The 21,890-nt window shown below is 40.2% G+C and overlaps 1 protein-coding gene across 1 annotated transcript in view; it reads left to right on the top strand.

The window, feature by feature from the left end:
* Positions 1–21,890, top strand: part of LOC117077858 (glutamate receptor 3-like) — a 334,953-nt gene that overhangs the window by 61,027 nt on the left and 252,036 nt on the right. Inside the window, 1 exon segment of the mRNA XM_033201429.1 lies at positions 9,521–9,760. Coding sequence (XP_033057320.1) covers positions 9,521–9,760 — 240 coding nt within the window.

Genomic DNA, 21,890 nt, shown 5'->3' with positions numbered 1-21,890 from the left:
AGGATCAAATGTTGATAATAAGTGTTTTCTTTGCCAGCATTTAGATACATGCCATGTAATTGCAAAAATAACTAGTTAGACTTTCAGAAGGCAGTATGCTCTTGAGAGCTGAACAAAATGTTCAAAGGAATTAACCCCAAGATGGTAATTAAACCATGGAATCATCAGCTGGAGAATGGGGCAGACACACTGTTCTGACTCTGAAACCTAAAAGCACCCACTGTGGTTACCAGGACAGAAGACCAAAGGGCATTGGGGAGGGATGATGATTTATATGAACCCAGGGAAGGTATGAGCTGACTACTACCCTATACTCACCCCACCATATCCATCCTCTATCTAATTTCCCCTCTCCTACATCCCCAGGCTAAACACAAATAACTCATTAAAGGGCAGGATCAGGAAGGTAGCTGCCTGCATGGTGGGCTTGGAAGAGTTCAAAATATCCACCCTTCTTAAGTTTCTACTGCTAAAGTAACTCCTTTGGGATTTTCTATATATGTATACATTTTCATTGGATTAAGGTTTTGCTCTTTGTAAGGAGGAATTCAGAAGGTAAACCTTTGGTTCTCTTGTGGGAGAGGAGCTATGTTGTCCTCCCGAGGGATATTTGATGATGTTTTGAGGCATTTTGGGTTGTCACAACAGGTAGTAGGAGTGGTGCCCATGGCATTTAGAGGGTAAAAGTCACTGATGTTGCAAAACATCTTACAATGCACAGGACAGCCCTTGAACAAAGAATTATCCAAACCAAAATGTCAATATTGCCAAGGTTGAAAAACCCTGAACTGACCCATTTACAAAGATTCACTTATTAATCCATTAACAATTCATACACAGAGTAGGTTCTTGCAGAAATAGGAGATGGGATAAGTATATTTATATTGATTAGTTGAAACAGAAAGAAGGAACAGTAATTCGATAGCAGTATTCAATAGTCTGGGAAAAGACTGGAAGCAAGTGACCAGTTAAGAGACTACTCTCAGTCAAGAGAAAAGGAATGAGAACTTGAACTGACGATGAACAGGATGTAGATACACGTGCCTTAGAGGCAGAATTGGTGAAGCATTACAAAAGAATGGTATAGGGAAATGAGGGAAAGAACGAAGGCAATCATGACCCTTAAGACTTTAGCTTGGGTGCCCAGAACAAGAGCAATGCATTAGAAGAAACAGGGACAATGGGAGCAGATGCATAGGTGGAGGATGGACATAGAGAAATAATATGCTGAGTTTGTGATGTCTTGAGGGCCTCCGGTGAGGCTGTTTTATGGGCAGTTAGAAATGTGGCTCTGGAGCTCAGGAGTGCGGCTGAAGCTACAGGTATCTAGTTAGAAGTCATCCACATGGAGGTAGTGAGCTTAGATCCCCTTGCCTTGCACATAGCAGGTCCTCCATAAATATTTGTTGAATTTTAAAAACCACATTTAAAGTAAGGAGAAAAGAGGGCCAGGGACAAAATCTTCGAAACACATCTTCATTGAGGAGGTGGACCCAGAGGAAACTGAAAAGGAGGAGTAAGAGAGGTAGGGCCAGCAGAGTTTAATGCACTGGAAATCAGAGAGGAAAGTTTCAAGGGGGAAGATTTAGCCAACAATATCAAATGTGGCTCAGCAATCAATTTGAACAACGTCTATAAATAGAGGGGGATTTGACAGTGAAGAAGTCATCATCAAACTTGAGAGAGAAGTTCAGTAGAGGGATGGGAACAGAAACTAGGTTCCAGAAGCTGAAGACTGCAAGGTCTTTATTATCCCATCATTAATAATATTGATAAAGGTGTTAGAATGATAATTGATGGAGGTGGCAGGGATTTAAGAGGAAATGGAATCTTAGCAGATGTTTAGCCTGACAGGAAGAAGGCAGCATAGAGAGACTACAGTGTGGCACTCAAGAGGCCCAACGAGTAAAATTAGGTTCAATTTAAGGACAAGCTCCCTAGCCATCAGAGCTGCGCTTTATAGTGAGATCCCTTGTTACTGGACGGATTCAAGGAGAGGCAATATGACCTCATGGAAGGTGGCTCATTTATTGAATGGGACTTTGGACTACATAATTCATTTCCAACCTTTTGGACTTATCAGATTAATAATATTTTAGGGGGGAAAAGGTAGGGCAGGTGTACATTGATCCAGAGAGTTACCAACCTTTTGATTGTGCTATGTTAAATACATTAGCTTTCTATTTACTGCTGTAAAAATACCACAAACTTAATAGCTTAAATCAACACAAGATTATTATCATACAGTTCTATAGGTCAGAAGTCTGGTACAGTTCTCACCAGGCTAAAACCAGTGTGTCGGCAGGGTTGTGTTCCTATCTGGAAGCCCTAAGGGAGAACCTGTTTTCTTGTCTTTTTCAACTTCTAGAGGCTACCCATATTTCTTGGCTTGTGGCCCCTTTCCACTTTTAAAGCTAGCAATGGCCAGGCAAGTCTTTCCCTTGTCACATTACTCTCATACCGACTCTCGTTTTGCCTCTGTCTTCCACATTTAAAGAAGCTTGTGATTACACTGGGCCACCCAGATAATCCGGGATAATCTTGATATTTTAGGGTCCATTGATTGGCAGCCTTAATCTCATCTACAGCCTAATTTCCCTTTGCCGTATAACCTAATTCAGAGACTTGGGATTCAGACATGGACATCTTTTGGGGAGCCATTATTTTGTCTACCACATAAGAGATATAGATATATAAATATGTCTCCTAGTGATAGACATCATCATCATTTATCATCAACATCATCATTTCAGAAGATAAAGACTACATATAGCACTAAAGAGTAGAAATTATATAGAGAAAAGGACCATCTTTCCAAAAAAACAATTGTCTACCCTACTCCAACACACACAACAGAACACAGCATACATTTATTTCCTTACACTGGTAACTCCACCAATTACTAATATCACAGCTTTAGAAACCACCAGACTATATGATCTCTCAAGGTCCCCTCTAGCTCTAAGTTTCTTTGATCCACTGGAATTCACTGTACTATGAAGGAATTACCTGGAGAACCTTGTTGTGATGTAGCTCTATGAGTTTCTTCATAGCTATATTTTTCGTCTTCCTGCTTGCTTTAAATGCGATCATTAAATCAGCAAGAGACTTCAGTTTCCCTCTTTCCCCCTTGATTCAAAAGGTATGAAAAGTGTTCTGTAAATGATATGCAATATTGTTATTCTGAACTTTGAGGTAATCAAGTTGTTTGACATTTTTGTAATGATGCCTTTTGGAATATGGGTGGTATAATTAGGTGCCACACTGTACATTAACAATACCTGTCTCGACCCTACAGACTCGGGGACTATAAATAAAAGCATGACAGCTGGCTACAGCCTTGCTTGCCACTCACCATTGAAGAGAACGCAGCTGGGGAGCTACACTAGAGTCCCCAGGAATCCAGAATGTAGTTAGAAACGACATCTTCAATGAGAAAAAGTTGGTATTTTCTTACTGGGAATATACAGAGACAGGCACACTTAGGAGACAGACAACCAAGCTATTTCACACACAGAAGGCACAGAGGCCCCAGGTAGGCACAGCATTTCACCAGCACAAAGGCATTATATAGGGAGGGAAGAGACAGAGGACAATGGCATTTTCTTGAGCCAAATTAGCAGAGTTTCTTTAACCCATTATTGCTCAGAAGTGAGACTAGGAAAGAAGAAATGGATAGGAAAGGTGAAAGAGACGGAAAGTGACATCCTGGGACTCAGTGTGAGATAGAGGGCAATGGTTACTGTGGGGAGGATAACACAATAGAGCTAACAGAGGGCAAAGTATGCAGAGAGAGAGAGAAAGAGAGAGAGAGGTAAAGCTGATATACTTCATATTTTATTTATTTGTCTCATTTATTGTATTTTCCCCTCACTAGTCTGTAAGTCCCAAGAGGACAGGATCTTTTTCACTCCTGCATCTCCCAACATCTGTAACACTGCCTGACACATAGTAGACACTCAATAAGTGTTTGATGAATGAATAAATAGCTAGTATTAATTGAATGTCTGTTATATGCTAAGCACTGTTCTAGGTGCGCCCGTGAATTAACATATTTTAACTTTCACAGCAATGCTGAAACAGGTACTGTCATTATCCCAATTTTACAGATGAAGAAACTCTACCACAGGCACAGAGATATTAAGTAACTTGCCTAATAAGTAAAGGATACAGGATTTCAACCTATATGGTCTAACTTTGGAACCTGCCTATGTAATAACCATCCTATACTGAGGCTCAGAAAGGTCAAATAACTTGCGCAAGTTACGCAGCTTATGACTGGCAGAGCCATGATTGAAATCAAGATCTGCCTGTCTCCGAAGCTGCTGCCTTTCCCTCTGCACTTCATGTCTTTATAAGATTGCCAAGACAAACATTTCTTCCATCACCATTTACCAGTCTTCTAAGATAAAGAAATGGGTGTGAGGCTGCACGTGGTGACTCAAGCCTGTAATCCCAGCACTTTGGGAGGCTGAGACGGGTGGATCACCTGAGGTCAGGAGTTCGAGACCAGCCTGACCAACATGGAGAAACCCCCGTCTCTACTAAATATATAAAAATTAGCCAGGCGTGGTGGTGCATGCGTGTATTCCCAGCTACTGGGAGGCTGAGGCAAGAGAATTGCTGGAACCTGGGAGGCAGAAGTTGCGGTGAGCCGAGATCGGGCCATTGCACTCCAGCCTGGGTGACAAGAGTGAAACTCCATCTCAAAAAAAAAAAAAAAAAAAAAAGGGTGTAGTTCATTAAGGATCAAATAAAGGAAACAGACATCCCCCAAAAGAATCATGATTCCCGGCGGGCACGGTGGTTCAAGCCTGTAATCCCAGCGCTTTGGGAGGCCTAGGCGGGCGGATCACAAGGTCAGGAGATCGAGACCATCCTGGCTAACACTGTGAAACCCCGTCTCTACTAAAAAATACAAAAAACTAGCCGGGCGAGGTGGCGGGCGCCTGTAGTCCCAGCTACTCGGGAGGCTGAGCAGGAGAATGCATGAACCCGGGAGGCGGAGCTTGCAGTGAGCTGAGATCTGGCCAGTGCACTCCAGCTTGGGTGACAGAGCGAGACTCCGTCTCAAAAAAAAAAAAAAAAAAGAAAAGAATCATGATTCCCAAAACATCACCAATCTGCAACCAGCTCTCACTGCTGTTATTTGGGGCTGGAGGGAGCTGAGGGAAGCAGCTGGCAGATGAATCATGGGAAAACCCTGGTAGAGCCATCTATGCTACCTTGTCTGAGGCTAGGCATTGAAGGTAAGTCACTTTCATGCAGGTGAATCCTGACCCACACTGCATAAGATAGCTCTGGAGTAGGGATGGTGAGGAGATACCAATAAAGCTTTTCTAAGAGACTAGTTCATAATGCTTGTGTGACCTTGTGTAAGACACTTCCTCCCTTAGTGTCATAGTTTCTTTATGATAGGGAGACATCAGACCAGTGAAACTCTGTTCAATCAGAAGACCTCCACTGTCTCTTTTGTAAACTAAACTTTTCCATATAAAATTTCATTTGGAGAAAGGATTTCACCACTAAAAACTATGCTTGAGAAACAAGTGAATAAAAAATATTTAAGTTCCTTCTAGCTCAAACATTCTAAGAATCTAAAATCATACACATTGTGGGTGGGTCAACGCAGTGTTCCATTCAACCCTACTTTTGACAGCCAGGAACAGCCTAGGATCTGCTGTGAAAGGCCTTTCACAGGTCCCCCATGCCCCAGCTTCTTTCAGAGGCCATTACCACTGTCCTCATATGGCAGTTGTCTTCCCCATTGGGCTAATCCTCCAGAGGTCTTCTATTGATGTCTGTCTATGTTGGAGTGGGTGGAGCACAGGGGTCAATATTTTCAGGACAGTTGTACTTCTGTTTTATATGAAGGGAGTCGAATGTTTCCTGATTTTCACCTAAAACTCTTCTTATTGATGTCCACCACCAAAAGACAGTGGATCTACCTTTTGTACCATGGTAGCATATTATTCCCCAAGGATTGCCACTGATCTATAAATATTCCTGAGTCCCTTGTCTGAGTCACAACCAGAGCTGTATGCTTAGTTTGGAAATTTTAAGTTTCAGTGGGTTTTCTCACACAGGCTCCCCACACATTTTTATAAGTTCTTCTTTTGTCTCATTCTTCTTGTCATAATATACAGGCTTAAAGATTTCACTGGGTTCACCTTCCTGAAGACAACTCATAAAGATTTACCAAAATCTGGGTTTCACATATACAATATTACTCTCTTGATATAAAGCTTAAAACAAGCAAAAATAATAATATATTGTTTAGGGTATGTGTTTGTATATTTTTTAAAAACCAAGGTAATAATAAATACAAATTTCATGATAGTAGTTACCTGGGACAGGGGTAGCGGGGAGGAGTGTTATCAATACAGGGAGATGGACTAAAGGAGGACCACACAGACAAAAGTAAGTTATCAGTAATGTTATAGTTCTCAAGTTGGGTAATGGGTTTATAGGTGTTCATTATAGTCTAAATAATAAATAAATGCAATCAATAAAATATGAAAAGTCCATGTATGAACTAATAATGATTAATTAATTCTGCACCCCGAGTTCAAGGTCAATGATTAGCAATACAAGATTTTTTAAAATAATAACCAGAACCTTGCCACTTATCTTCTATTTCCTACCACTATTTCAAGAGCTTTTTGAAACTGAAAGTGGATCCTTCTTTTTAAGTTTATATTACCCCTCAATTATTGCCCATAATCTAGTCAGCTTGGAGTTCTCCTTGCTGAAAATATGTTGCATTTTCCCATGAGACTATTTTTGTATAGGATTCATGGATCCTAATTTTTCTTTGCCAGTTGGTATGGATCTGAAAATTACCAGCTACCCTTTGAATCATTTTGGTTGAAGGGCCATGATTGCTTTTCTAATCTTCCAGCCCATGACCATTATTAGTAAGCAGGGGTTCTTTCTAGGGTTGACAGATAAAATACAAGATGCCCAGTTAAATTTGAATTTCAGATAAACAACAAATTATGTTTTAGTGTATGTATGAATTTGAGGCATACTTATGCTAAAAAATTATTTACCTGAAATCCAACCTTAATTGAAAATCTTGTTTGTATTTGCTAAACTGTAAACCCTATCTCATGTGGAGCAATAATTACTTTTAATAATCTTATTGGATTTGAGTACATGTGAGTGTGAGTTTTGGGTCAAGCACACTCAGATTCAAATTCTGGCTCCTCTGCTTAATAGCTAGAACAGGTTTTTTTGTCTCAGAATTTTTATCTATTAAATAGGAATAATAGCAATACCTCATAAAGCTGATGAGAACATTAAATGAAAAAATATTTGTATAGTACTTAGTATAGTGCCAGGCTAAATACTATTATCATTATTATTGGCTGTTATTACCAATGGCTATTATCATTATTATTGGATGTTATTGTCAATTTTGTACAGAACACTATGTGCACTGGCCAAGATTTGACTTGTATTGCAAAATTCTCCACTTACAGGATTAATTTGAGAATGGGACTTTTCTTAGCATCATCACCCTTGGTGATGATCAAGACATCCCTTTTGTTTCTGAGTAGTACTTCCCTTTGGCTCTTGTCATGAAGTACCCCAGATTCACTCTCTAGTTGGATTTTTCCTCTTTTTTTATTTTATTATTTATTTATTTATTTATTTATTTATTTATTTATTTGAGAGGAAGTCTTGCTCTGTCGGTCACCCAGGCTGGAGTGCAGCGGCGCGATCTCGGCTCACTGCAACCTCTGCCTCCCGGGTTCAAGCGATTCTCCTGCCTCAGCCTCCCAAGTAGTTGGTACTACAGGCGCCGGCCACCACGCCCAGCTAATTTTTGTAGTTTTAGTAGAGACGGGGTTTCACTGTATTAGCCAGGATGGTCTTGATCTCCTGACCTCGTGATCTGCCTGCCTCGGCCTCCCAAAGTGCTGGATTACAGACGTGAGCCACTGCGCCGGGATTTTTCCTTTTAATATAAAGACCTTTCCTATGCATGTGTTTGAGGGTCACTTAGAATTCTTCAAGTTGAAGACTATTGTTTCCTATTATGGAGATGGTTAAGTGACTGATAATCACTTTTGAAATGCTACCCTCAAGCCAATGGCTAATGATTTTGGTTGATAAAAAGAGAACAGCCCTAATCAACATAGATTCGAATCAAATGCAGGGAAAGCAAAATACCACATCCACTGAGAACTCTCTATCTCTCACAACAGGGTCAAGAAATGAATTAAATTGGTTTTCCACTTGCCTTCATGCTTTCAATACCTTCTTTATTTTTCGTGCCCAATGTCTTCACTCTTTCTCCTCTCAGGGAGGACTCCAGACCCCTACACATTCTCTTCTCTCATCCCCATCAAAATTTACCCACCTGCTTTCCCACTCATCCTGGCATCTAATCAGACATTAATTTATGTTACCACAGTAACTGCTAAATAAGATTTTATTTGATCCCTCTCCAGGCCACAGAATTCTTTTAAACACCTGAAGAAGTAAACTTAACAGTGGTATTTAGAGTTTTCTAGTAGGTAAGGGAGACTATGCAGAACCCCTTAAATCACACCTCATTATGCCTGTTATGTCTGCTTCACATGAATGGAAGTAAGCAGTGGTGCAGATAATCTAAAGATCATTTCCACTTTGTTTGTGAATGCGCCACAGTGTTGTTGTAGCTGATTTGCTTTGCTAATTATGTTCTACTGAAGCTAATATTAAAATTGGTTCACATTGTTTAAGCTCTTATGGGCCAGAAGAGAGAAGAGGCAGCGATGTAGCCCACTTTGAAATGAAGGAAAGGTGACAACTGTGAGGGGGGTGTGTGAAAATTCTACAGGTGGCTAGTGGAGTCTATAAGATACATGCAAAAGGATTAAGATAGAATTTTCCCAATTACACATGGGCAGAATAGGCAGCTACCTAACCCCTGTGACTCAATGAGCACTGAAAGAACAGTCTTCCTATGGCCTGCCCAGAGGCTTAAATCATCTAAATAATAGCCCACATTAAGGGCCTTAATAATAACATAACTGTGGCTAAGGCATTATGTAACCTGAAGGGTAACACATTTCCTAGCAGACACATTAGCAGTTAGTCTGACTAAATTCTCAGTCACCTATGAGAAAAAGGAATGAAGGGTGGTACACAAAACAATTGTAGTTTGATGGGCGCATTAGTACACTAAGAGGCCCCTGGGCAGCTAAAGTGGAAATTCAAGAGCACTGAATGCCTTGGAGATGAGCTGGGAGGGTTTTGAAAGGGAGTAAGACAACCTTCACCTCTATTTTTCCCACATTTTCTTAGTTTCCAGCTCATTGTACACATAGAGAATGTGTACCTGTATCAAATTAATTCTCTTTCCTTTCTTACTCTTATCCTGTTGGGTAACTGGGTTTTCAGGGGCTTCTAGAGGTTTTCTTTTGAGGTATGCAATTTGGGGCCTAATTGTACATTGTATTTCTAACCCTACAAGCTGCAGCAAAGGACCATGGAGCTATTGAATCTTTTTCTCTTTTTCTCATTGCAGTCTGCTCCCAGTTCTCGAGAGGGGTGTATGCCATCTTTGGATTCTATGACCAGATGTCAATGAACACCCTGACCTCCTTCTGTGGGGCCCTGCACACGTCCTTTGTTACGCCTAGCTTCCCCACTGACGCAGATGTGCAGTTTGTCATCCAGATGCGCCCAGCCTTGAAGGGTGCTATTCTGAGTCTTCTGGGTCATTACAAGTGGGAGAAGTTTGTGTACCTCTATGACACAGAACGAGGTAAGAAGAGGCATCTGCTATCCTCTTTAGATATTCATGTAATTGTGTTCAAACTGCCTCAGCTCATGTGCCCTTTGCTTCCAATAAATAAAATCTAATTTTCTTTAAAAATTGTATTTAATATTCCAAATAAATCAAAGATTAAGATTAAAAAATAAAAGTAATAGTAATTTTAGAACCTAATTTTTCAAACTATGTAGGCCCTCCCTGAAAAAGCAGTTTGGAATACCCTCTTGGTTGAGTCACAATTGTTGAAAAAGAACTCCTCCCCCCTCAAAAATTTTATCTGGTCTAAAATGTATGAAGTAAAAGCAGCTTAATCGAAGTAGAGAAAGGCTTAAATTGGAAAGTTTTGGAAAATTAATCCTGTCAGAAACTGTAATTATCCCCATTTCATAGATGAGACAGCTGAAGTCCAAGTGCTTTTTCATACAGCAGTTTAACCACTAAAATGGGACTGGTAGCAATGTCTCTTGCTTCCAGGACTTGTTCCATCAGATCACATTAGGTTTCGGCTTAGCAGGCCTCAACAATTATCTGATAGAAATAATGAGTGAGACAGCTAAACTGGGCTTTGAGGACTGATTTTTGTTTTGTTTTTGTTTTTGTTTTTGTTTTGTTTTTGTTTTGTTTTAAATAGTGAGACAGTCTGTGGCCACACCACCCTAAGCATGCCCAGTCTCCTCTAATAGTAAGACAATATATTGAGGATACACTCTATTAAAACAGGCTCAGAAATTAAGAGTCTGATCTTAAATAATATACAGTAAGGTCTATTGATTAATTTGCTAGACACACACATCATAATTCATCTAATCAGGCTCCTCCAACACCCAGTTGTCTTTGACGGGTTCCTCGGTAAAACCAAGGGATCCTATCACCAAGACATTCCAGAAGACAATGTTACTTAATCAGTCATTTGCCTGTGGTTCCGCTTATAGGCTGGGGGTGATTCTGCCTAATTCAGAATGTTTAAACTCAGAAGGATTACATGAAAGACTTATCTGCCTGAGGGGTACCTGGAGAAGAAGTCCTTCTAAGTAACTTAACTTGAATGGCCATTTTGCTCTTGGGAATCCAGAACACTCTTCACTTTACTCTCATTTTGCTGCATCATCAAATCTTAATAGCAAATACTTAGGCCTGTATTTCCCTATTGTACTTACCTCCTGTCATCAAATTTCATGAACTTGAAGCAGGAGACCAGAAGTCTAGTCCAAGCTCTGTCACTAGCTCACTAACAAGTTGACCTTGACCAACTCATTGACATGCTCTTGGACTTGGCCTCCTCACCTAAGGTGTGTTCCTTCTTAATGTTATATTCTACAATTCTGTGATTTTTTTTTTGAGATATTTGACCAGATACTGACACTTTGTATCTTGCTACTAATCCTAACTTATATATTATCAGTTAGTCAATCCATTCTATAAGCCATTATCAACCCCCAGTGGTGGTCTCCAATCCTGTGATAGATGCATATATAATATGGTTTCAAGGGGGTGTGGACAGAAAAAGATATTTATAAAGCAATTCATGAACAATGCAGAACAATATCAAATTGAGTGCTACGCTGTATACTCTGATTACTTTAAGAATTGTGGAAAGGTTGCACTCCAGAAAAGTAGAGTTTTCAGTGAAAGCTTGCTAGAGAAGCTAACCTTGAAAGATAGGTAAGTTGTGGGTTGCAAGAGAGAAGGGAGATGGGGCTTTGGGGAGGGGAAAAGAGAACAAGCAAACGGCAGGGCCAGGAAGGAACTGTGTGTTCAGATAGAGCCCTGTCTGACTGAGATACAAATAGCTAAATGTTCTAATTCATCATTTGACAAATTTTAATAAATGTCATTTTGTCCAAACACTGAGGATAAATTAGCCTGTTTCCATGTACTGCATACAGTGTAATCTAGTGCATATCAATTTCGTTTTCAGAACTGAAGTTTGTAAGCCAGGCCACTTCTCTCCTGAAACATTTTAAAAACTAAATATCAGTTCCACCAACACTGCAACTCTCATTTATTCAAAAGCAGAAGACACAATTAATGAATTTTATCCTCATTTCGCGTGACCTTCTCTGCTCATTAGCTCTCTACTAGAAGAATGGGAGGAAAAGACCATCTATCTATTTCTTACCCTTGCATCTTTTCTCTAATCATCTAACTAAATAGTTTGGACAAGTCTATGGTCTCAGAGTCAAAGAAAGCTTTCTGATTCACATAACTTTATATTTTTCCCCTGCAGCCATTTAGCTGGTGGACTAATCCACTCTGCTGAAGAAGTACTTCCCATAAACTTTTACACCAATTTACTCCTTGAAAAGCCTTCTTACATTACTGTACTAGGATCCTGTTCTAAAATTTTCAATGGCTTTCTATTGCCCACATTGAAAAAAGCAGTCTGTTCTTCAAGATTTGACATGATTATGCCTCAACCAACTAGAAAACTCATTCTCCCTATGCTACCCAATGAGAACCTCCCATTGTAGGAAGCTCCCATTTTCCACTGCTGCCTAAATGCACCAGAACCATGCCTGCCTCAGCAATCGTACTTTTATTACTATCTGGAATTGTCTCCTTCATCTTGATATATAGTAATCATGCCCATTCTTTCAATTTTCAAAACCCGCCTCAAACTCTACCTCCCCAAGGTAGCCTTCCTTGACCACTTCAGCTCAAAATGATTCATTAATGCAATAGATGCTAAAGCTACAATAAAAATCACATGAATATGGTTAGATATGGTTCCTGCCTTATAAACCTACATTCTAATGATGGAGATAGACAAAAACCAAGTAAATTAACAAACAAAACAATTGCACATTTAAATAAGGTGCTATGAAGGAAAAAAAGAGACAGATAATAATGGATAGGGCTTAATTTCCAAAGGATGTTCAGTGATGGCCTCATTGAGAAGGAGCATTTAAGCTGAGAACTACAGGATTGGAAGGAGGCAGCCATGTGAAGAGTAGAGGGAAATAGTTTCAAGCAGTAGAAATAGCAAGTGCAAAGGTCACATGGTATGGTTGAGGAACTGAAAGAAGTACAGTGTGGCTAAAGGATAACAAGTAGGTAGAAAGTGGCCTGAGAGCAGACTGTAGAGGTAGACAAGAACCAGATCATAGCCATAGAGTATAAACAGAAACCATGCTGAGAAGTATGATTTTATTCTAATTGCAGTGGGAAGTCATTGGAGGATTCTGAGCAGGGGAGTCACATGATCTAATTTCTGTAAAGAACAGAGTGTGGTGCAAGTAAAAATGAAGGGAAACCAATTGAAAGTCCATTGTGGTCATCCAGATGAGAAATGATGGCAGCTTTGGACTAAGCTGGAGATGGAGAAAAAGAGATGGAGTTGAAGTATACTTTGGAGACAGAATTGACAGAACTAGGGGACAGATTGACTGTGGGATGTGAAGGAGAGGAAGGATTCATGGATGATTGCTATGTGTTTGGCTTGAGAGACTGGGTAAGATGGGAAGATAGTGATGCCATTTACTGAGGTGACGACAGGAGGAGACTTAGTTTTGAGGAGGAGGAGACTTAGTTTTGAGGAGCAGAGATCTTACGCACCTCTAAACACCCACAGAATGCTTTTGTCCATGTCATTCATCTGGCATTGAATATAACTGCCTTCTGCTGTTATTTCACTGAGTATGCTCTATACTATTCCTTCCCAAGCATTTCTCTCTGGTGTGATAATAAACACTGGCTAGCCCCTAGATTTATACTTTGTGCCTCCCCTAGTACATAGCACATCCCTGTGTGCCTACTTAGTGTTTTCCAACCTCCTTTAGTGATTCATCAACAATAAGCCCATGTCTGTTTTTCAACAGTGGACTGAAAGAAAGAGAGACAGAAAGAAAGAAAAATAAAGAAGGAGGCAAGGTTGGGTATGGGTAGGAGGGAGAATGGAAGGGAAGAAAGAAAGAAGAGAGCAAGGGAAGCGAAGAAGAGAGGGGAGGGAGGGAGGAAGGAAGGAAGGAAGGAAGGAGGAAGGAAGGAAGGAAGGGAGGGAGGGAGGGAGGGAGGGAGGGAAAGCAAACCCAATTTATAAATCATACCAACCACTTGGTACAGTTGTTTAAAATATTGAGTATTCTGTATTTTCTTGTATTGTGCAATGATCATCTGTTGCTTTAGTAATAAAAATTACGGGGAGAAATTACAATAGAAAATATAATTTTAGAATATTTAAAATTACAGAAAAGAGAAGAGAAAGAGAAACAGAAGGGAACACCTATAATTACATTCATAAGCTAAATATACAAATGATGTGACTACTGTATAAGGGCAGGGATGAGTGGGGAGCTGAGAAATGGGTTAAATGTTTGAGGTCATTTAAAAGAATTGTAGCACAACTAGGGTAAAGTTTTCTCTGAAATTATGAAACATTGAGTGGATTTCAGGGCTTTGTTGACTCTGCTTTTATTTCTGCGTGCAGACAAAAGTCTGATTGGGGTTTGCAGTTTGTCACTTAGTTTCTAAAATACTAGCTTGATTCATTAATACAAAGTTGAAAATTACATTCTTGGTGCTATATACATAAAAGAACAGTTTTTGAAAAAATTATAAGGTTAAGTGTGTTGTCTGCCCTATCTGTACCCTCTCTTCTCTATTAACATCCTCTTTCCTTACTATGGCACTATGTTTACACCTGCCCTCCCTGGTAGGAGCTAAACCTTAACATCTCTGTCTCAACCTGCTTCTACAGCTTCATAAAAACTTCCCTATCCTGATTTTTCTTCCCACTGATTAATAGTCTTTCTCTGCTAGTGACAACAGCTCAACTGACCAATTTATTCATGCTTATTTATCTATGGTTATTAACAACTTGATGGGTTAGTGCATCCAGGGAAGAAGAAATTTCTATTCAGGCAAAGGCCTTCTGTGAATACAGAACCATAATCCAAGGTGTAGCTTTTTAATTCCGGGATTCCAGGCACCATGAGTCCAGTTTGTGAGGTCCTTTGCCCACATGCCTTCCTATATAGAAAGTCCTAAAACCATGTCAGGGAGGTGGCCATCTCTTCCAGTTATTAGACTTATTTTTTGGGTGCAAGTGACCTAGTTCTCTGTGGTGCTAACATTTCCCCCAGAACAGCAACATACTTGAGAACTGCAGACAGACTCTCGTGCACCTGACAACTCTCCTTGGCTTCAATGGGCACAGCCCACAGAGATGAAAGAATCCGGCCCAGCTGTGGCTCTCAGCTTAGATAATGAGATAATAGCTCTGGGTGCCCTTTGAGGCAACTAGTCCCTACCTTCTTGCCAGTGTTCAATAAACTCCTGCTGTCTCCCATTCTCAACCTGAAACTCCCTACTCAATTCCCAAGTAACTCTCTGGAAGTCAACAGCCTTCTAACAGACCTTTCTATTTTCTTTCAAAGGTTGTGACAAGAACATAGGCAATTGTAACCATTATTCCATCAGTCAACAAGCAACTATCAAGCTTCTCCAGTGCTAGCTTGTGTTAGGCCATTGGTGGGGTTTAAAAGAAGCAGAACTAAATCTTGCCTCTGAGAACCTGACAATACTGTTGCTGAAAGAGTGACTTATCTATGGGGCCTGAAAAAAATAATTTTTAATACAGCTGTTTCCATATCCACCAATGAAATGTGCATTCATTAGAGCAAGAACCTTGTGAAAAGATTAAAGGGTTGTCAGATAGCTAGGAAGGTGGGAAAATGTTGGAAGGTCCTAAAGGGCTTAAGAGGTAAAGGGATTCCCCAAGAAAAGGAGAAAAGGGCCTGTCCTCAGAGGACTATGAATGTTTCAATGGCTGGATTTGAATTCTACTGAGAGACAAGCAAAGTTTCAGTTCCTCGCACCTTTCTGCATGTTGTAATGCTCCACCTGCTTACATAGCCTAGCCTCATGCCATTCACCCAGTTCTACTTTTCCAAATAAAGCGCAAAATACCTCTCTCTCTCTCCCTCTCTCTCCCTCTTTGTCTATCTTCCTTCTCTTTCTTCGCCTCCTTTCCTCCTTTCTCCTCTCCACTCCTTACGTCCTTTTCTTCTTCTCTACACACACACACACACACACACACCCCTCAATACCAATCAATGGCACATGTCAACAAATCTGTTATTGTTATCATTTTATTCTCATTTTGATAAGAGCAACTGCCATTTCTTAAGCACTTATTATGCACTAGGCCCTGAGTTTATGGATTATCACATTTAATCCTTGTAACATCCCTGCATCTTTACAACTGAGGAAACCAAAGCATGGAAAGGTTAAATGATTGTTCCTAGGGTCACACAGCTACAGAGTAATAAAACCAGATTTCAACCTAGGTCTGCCACATTCCACAGTCTATGTACTGTTCTCTGACTGACATACTGCCTCCTACATTCTTAACAGTTGAACACAACTATTACCTCTTCCTTTAGTCTTCCTTCAGCCATTCTTCAAAGACCAGATACTTAGACCCTCCCTATCCTGGCTGTCTTCCATGGATGCAATCCACTTGCCAATTTCCTTCTTAAGGTGTGGTATCCACAAATGAACGTAATATCTTGTTGTCTCAGGGTACCAGGAATCCAGACAGGCAAGAGGTCAAAAATCCAGGTTAAGAGGTAAATGAGTTGCAAAGGTGAAGGCAGAGAGACGGCAGAGTTCTAAATGCAGGCAGAAGGTAACTGCTGTGATGCATACTAATGGAGGGTTGTGCTGAGGCCTTGATTCTGAGGGAAGGGAACTCATCTATTCTTCTCGGGGTCAGAGACTTTCCTGAGCACAGAAAGATAAATCTGCAAGTTGTCATTGCTAAGGGGCTATATTTCTGGTTGGAGGAGCCTATTCTGGTTCAGGATAGGCCACTATCATGAACTTCTTTAAAGTTCCAGCTAAGTACCATAAGTGCTTGGCCAAAACTGTTAAGACAGTAGCAGGGTATCTCAATTATTAAAGAAAGAAAGAAAAAAAAGGACAGACTATCATGGATTCTTTTTCTTCTTCACTTTAAGAACTGATTAAAAGATGTACGAAGGAAACAGATGGCTCCAATTCTGGTCGTGTCCATTTGCCTTCTGGGAAAAGTGAAGTCAAGAGAGTTTTATTGAAATTCAAGATACTTTTTACATCTGAATAAATTAGGAAGGCCCAGCGAGTACATTATTGTGTGAGAGACAGATACTAAATTCCCCTGTTTGAGCAGCAATAATCAGGGTTGACAGTACCTGAGACATTTGGTAGTTTCCACAGCCTGCCTAATCTATTGTGATGAGTTTTCAACTATGAGAGCATCTTGAGAGCCCGCACAATAATAATAGTGAATGACTATTTGGACTGGATTGTGAATAAAAGACTGTACATTTGTCTGTAATGAGAATTTCATTGAAAATGAAAATACCAGAGCTGTCATATTTTTTAATACTTCGATTTGCACATCCTTGACTGCTTTGGGGCATAAGAAGAGAAAGTGCCGAGCAATTTGTTGTCAGCTCTTGAAATAAATTATCATTTAAACACTTCCTCTCCACAAAGGTTATTAGCTTAGTAGCTCATTCCTGGGGTTGGACCATCAGTAGGGGGGAAAAAAATCACAAGACATTAAACTACCCTTTTAGTAGCTGAATATTAGTTACTGTGGAAATTGTTCTCTCGGTAGCTTAACATATTTTTCTGTAGCTCTCCAATGCTGCAGATTAGGCTGCAGCAACTATTAATAAATACTGTCATATTTTACAGCTGTCATGCAAAGCTGAAAAAAGGCTTCACTGTGATTAGATCCTGTTTACTGTAATATTTCCAGCTCAGACTCAGAAAGGCAGTTTTCCTATAAAGGTATTTTCCATAAGTAGAATATTTCTCCAGAAAATGACATGATTAATTTTAATGTATTTTTAACTCCTTGGTGGCAGTGAATTTGAGGTTGAATTGACTTTACAGCCAGAGACATTCCTCTCTAGAGACAAATTAAGCTAAAATGTCAAATTTTCTCTCTTGGGTTGTCCTTCATATGCAGAAACGGTGCTACTGTCAGGAGATATGCATTGAGTAGCCCCCCATCCCCATAGAAGGATGAATCTGCACAGGTTTATCCAACTTCTTTTACCCTGTCCCTCTTGTGACCAATTGCATTGTTTGCAAGACAGCTGGTAAGGATGTTGGGTAGGAATATCACTTCAGTAGGCTAGCTAAAAATTCTGCTTCCTGAGCTAAAATGTCATCATATGAGCTAAAGAAACAGATCTCCAGCCCCCCTACAATGCATTAGCTGTTGAAATGGTATTCACAACTCTGAAAAAAAAAAGGAGGTGACAGCTGGCAGGGTTGCTTTTGCTCTGACCTTCTATTGCTTTTTATCAAGCTCCTTGAGGGAATTAACCCTCACTAAGCTGAATATCTAGCTTTTAATGAATAGGTAGTTCATTAACCATTAAGGGTTCGCTGGAGTAGTCTATAAAGTCAGGGTTTGGGCCTGAAACGTCCTTGAAAAGGTTCTTCTAAATGTTCTTTGGGGCAGGGATGGACAGCGGTATAGACCTGCAACTGTGACTTTGAGGTTTGTCCCTTGGAGCCCTTTAGACAACAATTAAAGCCAAGGCAGGGTTGTTGTGAGAGTTTAACAAGATAATACATATAAAGCCTTTAGCACCAAGCTGAACACAGTAACATGCTCAATGAATTTTAGTTCTTATTATTTTATTACCATTAAGGAACAGTGGTCCTCAATAGAGAGTGAGGGTAATTTTCCCCCCTCAGAGTACATCTGGCAATGTCTAGAGACATTTTAGTTGTGGGTAGAGGCCGGGAATGCTGGTACATATCCTACAATGCACAGGACAGTATCCTTCTCCATGCTCTCAACAAAAAATTATCCAGCCCAAGATGTCAACACTGCCAAGGAAGCAGCAGGTCAAATAAATGGTTGCAGAAACTCCTTAAGGGGTTGTCAGTGAATCAATCTAGCATTTATTGAGTGTCTCTTACTATGCCTAGATCAGTAATAACAGCTCTGTTTAATAAGTAGAGCGAGCGTTTGATTCTGAAGAGCTTATATCGTGGCCAGAGAGACATATTAAGATTAATGCACAGAAGCAAATATTAGTGCAAAAGAGCATAAAGCGAGAGCTAGATTGTGTGGTATGGATGTGAAGTACTGTGTGAATCCAAAGAAGAGAAAGTTCATGATAGGCAGGCTGGTCTAGTCAGGGAAGACTTAATGGAAGAAGTCACACATGTTTCTGAGGACACCACAGAACTGCCTCCCCTAGCAATGACCTTACCTTGATTACTAAGGCCAAGCTGGTATCCAGAACCAAAACAACATGGCATTCCCGTCAATGCTCCCAAACTTCACAGCTCAAGGCAAGAAATACAATTAAAAGAAAAACCCAAAAAGGAACAATGTTCCTTTTACTAAATGGAAAGCAATTACAGGGCTGTTGAAAATAGGCAGTAAACAAAGGGAGGGAGGGAAATATTGGCAAAATCCCATTTTCTCAACTAATCCTGTAGCAAAAGTGCAATTTGCAACAAAATCAGCAGTGCTCTTTCCCACTCTCTTGCAGTCAAACACACTGTTTGGCATCAGTATGGCTACACATGATACCTTAGTCAAAAAGTGCGTGTAAGCAAGGAGGACAGAATATGAATTGGAGAGGAGAGGAGAGCAGAGGTCAAGGTGGAGCACAGTTCACTTCACCTCCAACTGAAGTCTCTGTAGAGCATCGCCATTCAGAGGAAAGAGGGGGCACACATAGAGACTACTTCACTCCCTATCTTCCTGGATCCTTTCCAATCAATAAGTTGCCAGTGTCGGTTGCTGTCCTGCTTTGTCGACTCCACAAACGGTCTGATTAATTCTCTGGTGTTAACTGCCTCAGCAGGCTTTCTCAGCAGTAGAACAGAGGCTAATTAAGATCATGTCAGCCGAGGAGGCTGACAGGTTATGTTCCTGGGCTACACTGAACTTTTAGAGGGTGCTTCAACTTCACTGCAGGCAGGCAGTGCTTGGCTAGGTGCTGATCCCATAGCAGGCTTCCCACTTATTTCCACAGGTTCCTGTGTCAATGGGTCTCCATTTTGTTAACGATTTACATCCTTCTCCTTGGGGTAAATAGTTGCTACTATGGTGCTTTCAATTGCATTACTTGGGCTCTCTTTCATTTACATTTTTAATATGCTTGTAAACAAAGATAACAATTAATAGTGAGGTCGTTTTCCATCCTAAATCACATGTGTGTCTGAGAGTGTGTATATGCTTTTGCATCTTACCAACATAAAGCCCACAGAGGTGAATTTAGGACAAATAAAGGAAACTCTACTTCTCACAGCAGGTAGAAAATGGAGGAGACATATGGAACTCATTACACCAAGTGGTGGATTAGACTGAAAATATAAATAGCTTTCCCCTCCCCCTAAATAAAAGCTTAGATGAATTCATGGATGACAGACCCATAGTGAGCTATTAAGGGAAACAGAGATGTTTGGAAACTGAGGTTGGCACAAATCACCAAGTAGATTTTTGAATCCATATTTACCCTCTCATAAGCAAATGGCCACACAGAGTACTGGCACTCTATCCTCTGTGTTTTAAAATGTAATCTTAAGAATCCACCAAGCATCTAGGAGACAGGAGGGATGCTCAGAAACAGAGGAAACTTCTCCAGGAACATTCTGTCTGGTTTCATATAGAGTCTCTAACCAGTCAAAGATAAACAAAGCTGGACATTTGTTAAAGAGCTAAAGACCAATTTTAATTAGTAATATACGATTGCAGTAGGGAAAAGCGTTCAGCATAAACTGAACTGACCTTCAATTTGTACAGAGGTGGCTGGGCATTTTGAAGAGAAAATGAGGGAAAGGGAAGGGAGATGAAAGGGGGCCCAATAGAGTCAGGAAAGTGAAAAGTTACAAAAAGCAGGAAAAGGGAGGTTTGGTCTATGTGAAACTCATCTGAATTTGTCAACTGACACTTACTGAAGTTAGGCTCCTACCCTTCCACAGAGGCTGGCAGACAGGAGCACTATATTCAGGTGTTGGGTGAAACAAACAATAAATTATTTTGGCAGCCTTGAGTCTTCTCAGGCAGCCACTTTAAGGAAGACTAGAATCATCCTAGAGATGTTGTCTTAGGCTATTAGAAACTATGTTAGTGTTTTGTTCTAGTCTTTATAGGCCAAGATTGTGACAGGGTGAGAAGAGGGCTCAGAGGAGCATGAGGAGAGTTTGGTCAAAGAATCTTTGTCACCATATGTCAAGAACACTCTATTATGAGAGGTGAATAGTCCCGTTAAAGGTGTTGAAGAAACGCATCATCAAATCAGAACCTCAGTTCCAGGCCCAGCTCTGCCACTAAGTAGCTGCGTAATCCTGGGCAAGTCACAATAGCTTTTCTGGTCCTCAGATTCCACACCTGTAAAATGAGGGAGTGGACTCCATCATTCTGCAACTAACAATTTCTGAGTGCAGGAATTTTGTGTCAGGGGAATTACAGGTGTTATGGAAGTGAATGAAACAGAGTGCCTCCCCTTAATAAGCTCACAGTTTAAAAGGGCAGCATAGACATACAAAAAAATAAATACATAAATAGAATCTAGAGTGATCCCTTTTGATTCTAAAATTCTGTGGGCTATTACAACACTTCCATTTACAGTTGACCCTTAAACAACATGGGGGTAGGGGGTTTACCCACCTGTACAGTTGAAAATCCACATATAACTTTGGACTCTCTCAAAACTTAACTACTAATAGCCTACTATTATCTGGAAGTGTTACTAATAACATAAATGGTTCATTAACACATATTTTATATGGTATATCTATTATATACTGTATTCTTACAATAAAGTGAGCTAGAGAAAAGAAAATGTCATTAAGAAAATCATAAAGAAGAGAAAATATATTTACTATTCTTTAAGTGGAAGTTAATCATCATAAAGGTCTTCATCCTCACTGTTTTCACATTAAGTAGGCTGAGGAGGAAGAGGAAGAGGAGAGGTTGGTCTTGCTTTCTCAGGTGTGGCAGAGGCAGAGAAAAATCCATGTGTAAGTGGATTCATGCAGTCAAATCTTTATGGTTCAAGGGTCACCTGTATAATGAAACTAGAACTTATTTCAAATGAAGTTTGAAATGAACTCTTAAGGAGGGTTATGGAGACACAAATAACCAGCCACATTG

This window comes from Trachypithecus francoisi, unplaced genomic scaffold (assembly GCF_009764315.1).
Source record: "Trachypithecus francoisi isolate TF-2019V2 unplaced genomic scaffold, Tfra_2.0 Lachesis_group6, whole genome shotgun sequence".
NCBI lineage: Eukaryota > Metazoa > Chordata > Mammalia > Primates > Cercopithecidae > Trachypithecus > Trachypithecus francoisi.
This window is presented reverse-complemented; position numbering and strand designations above follow the sequence as displayed.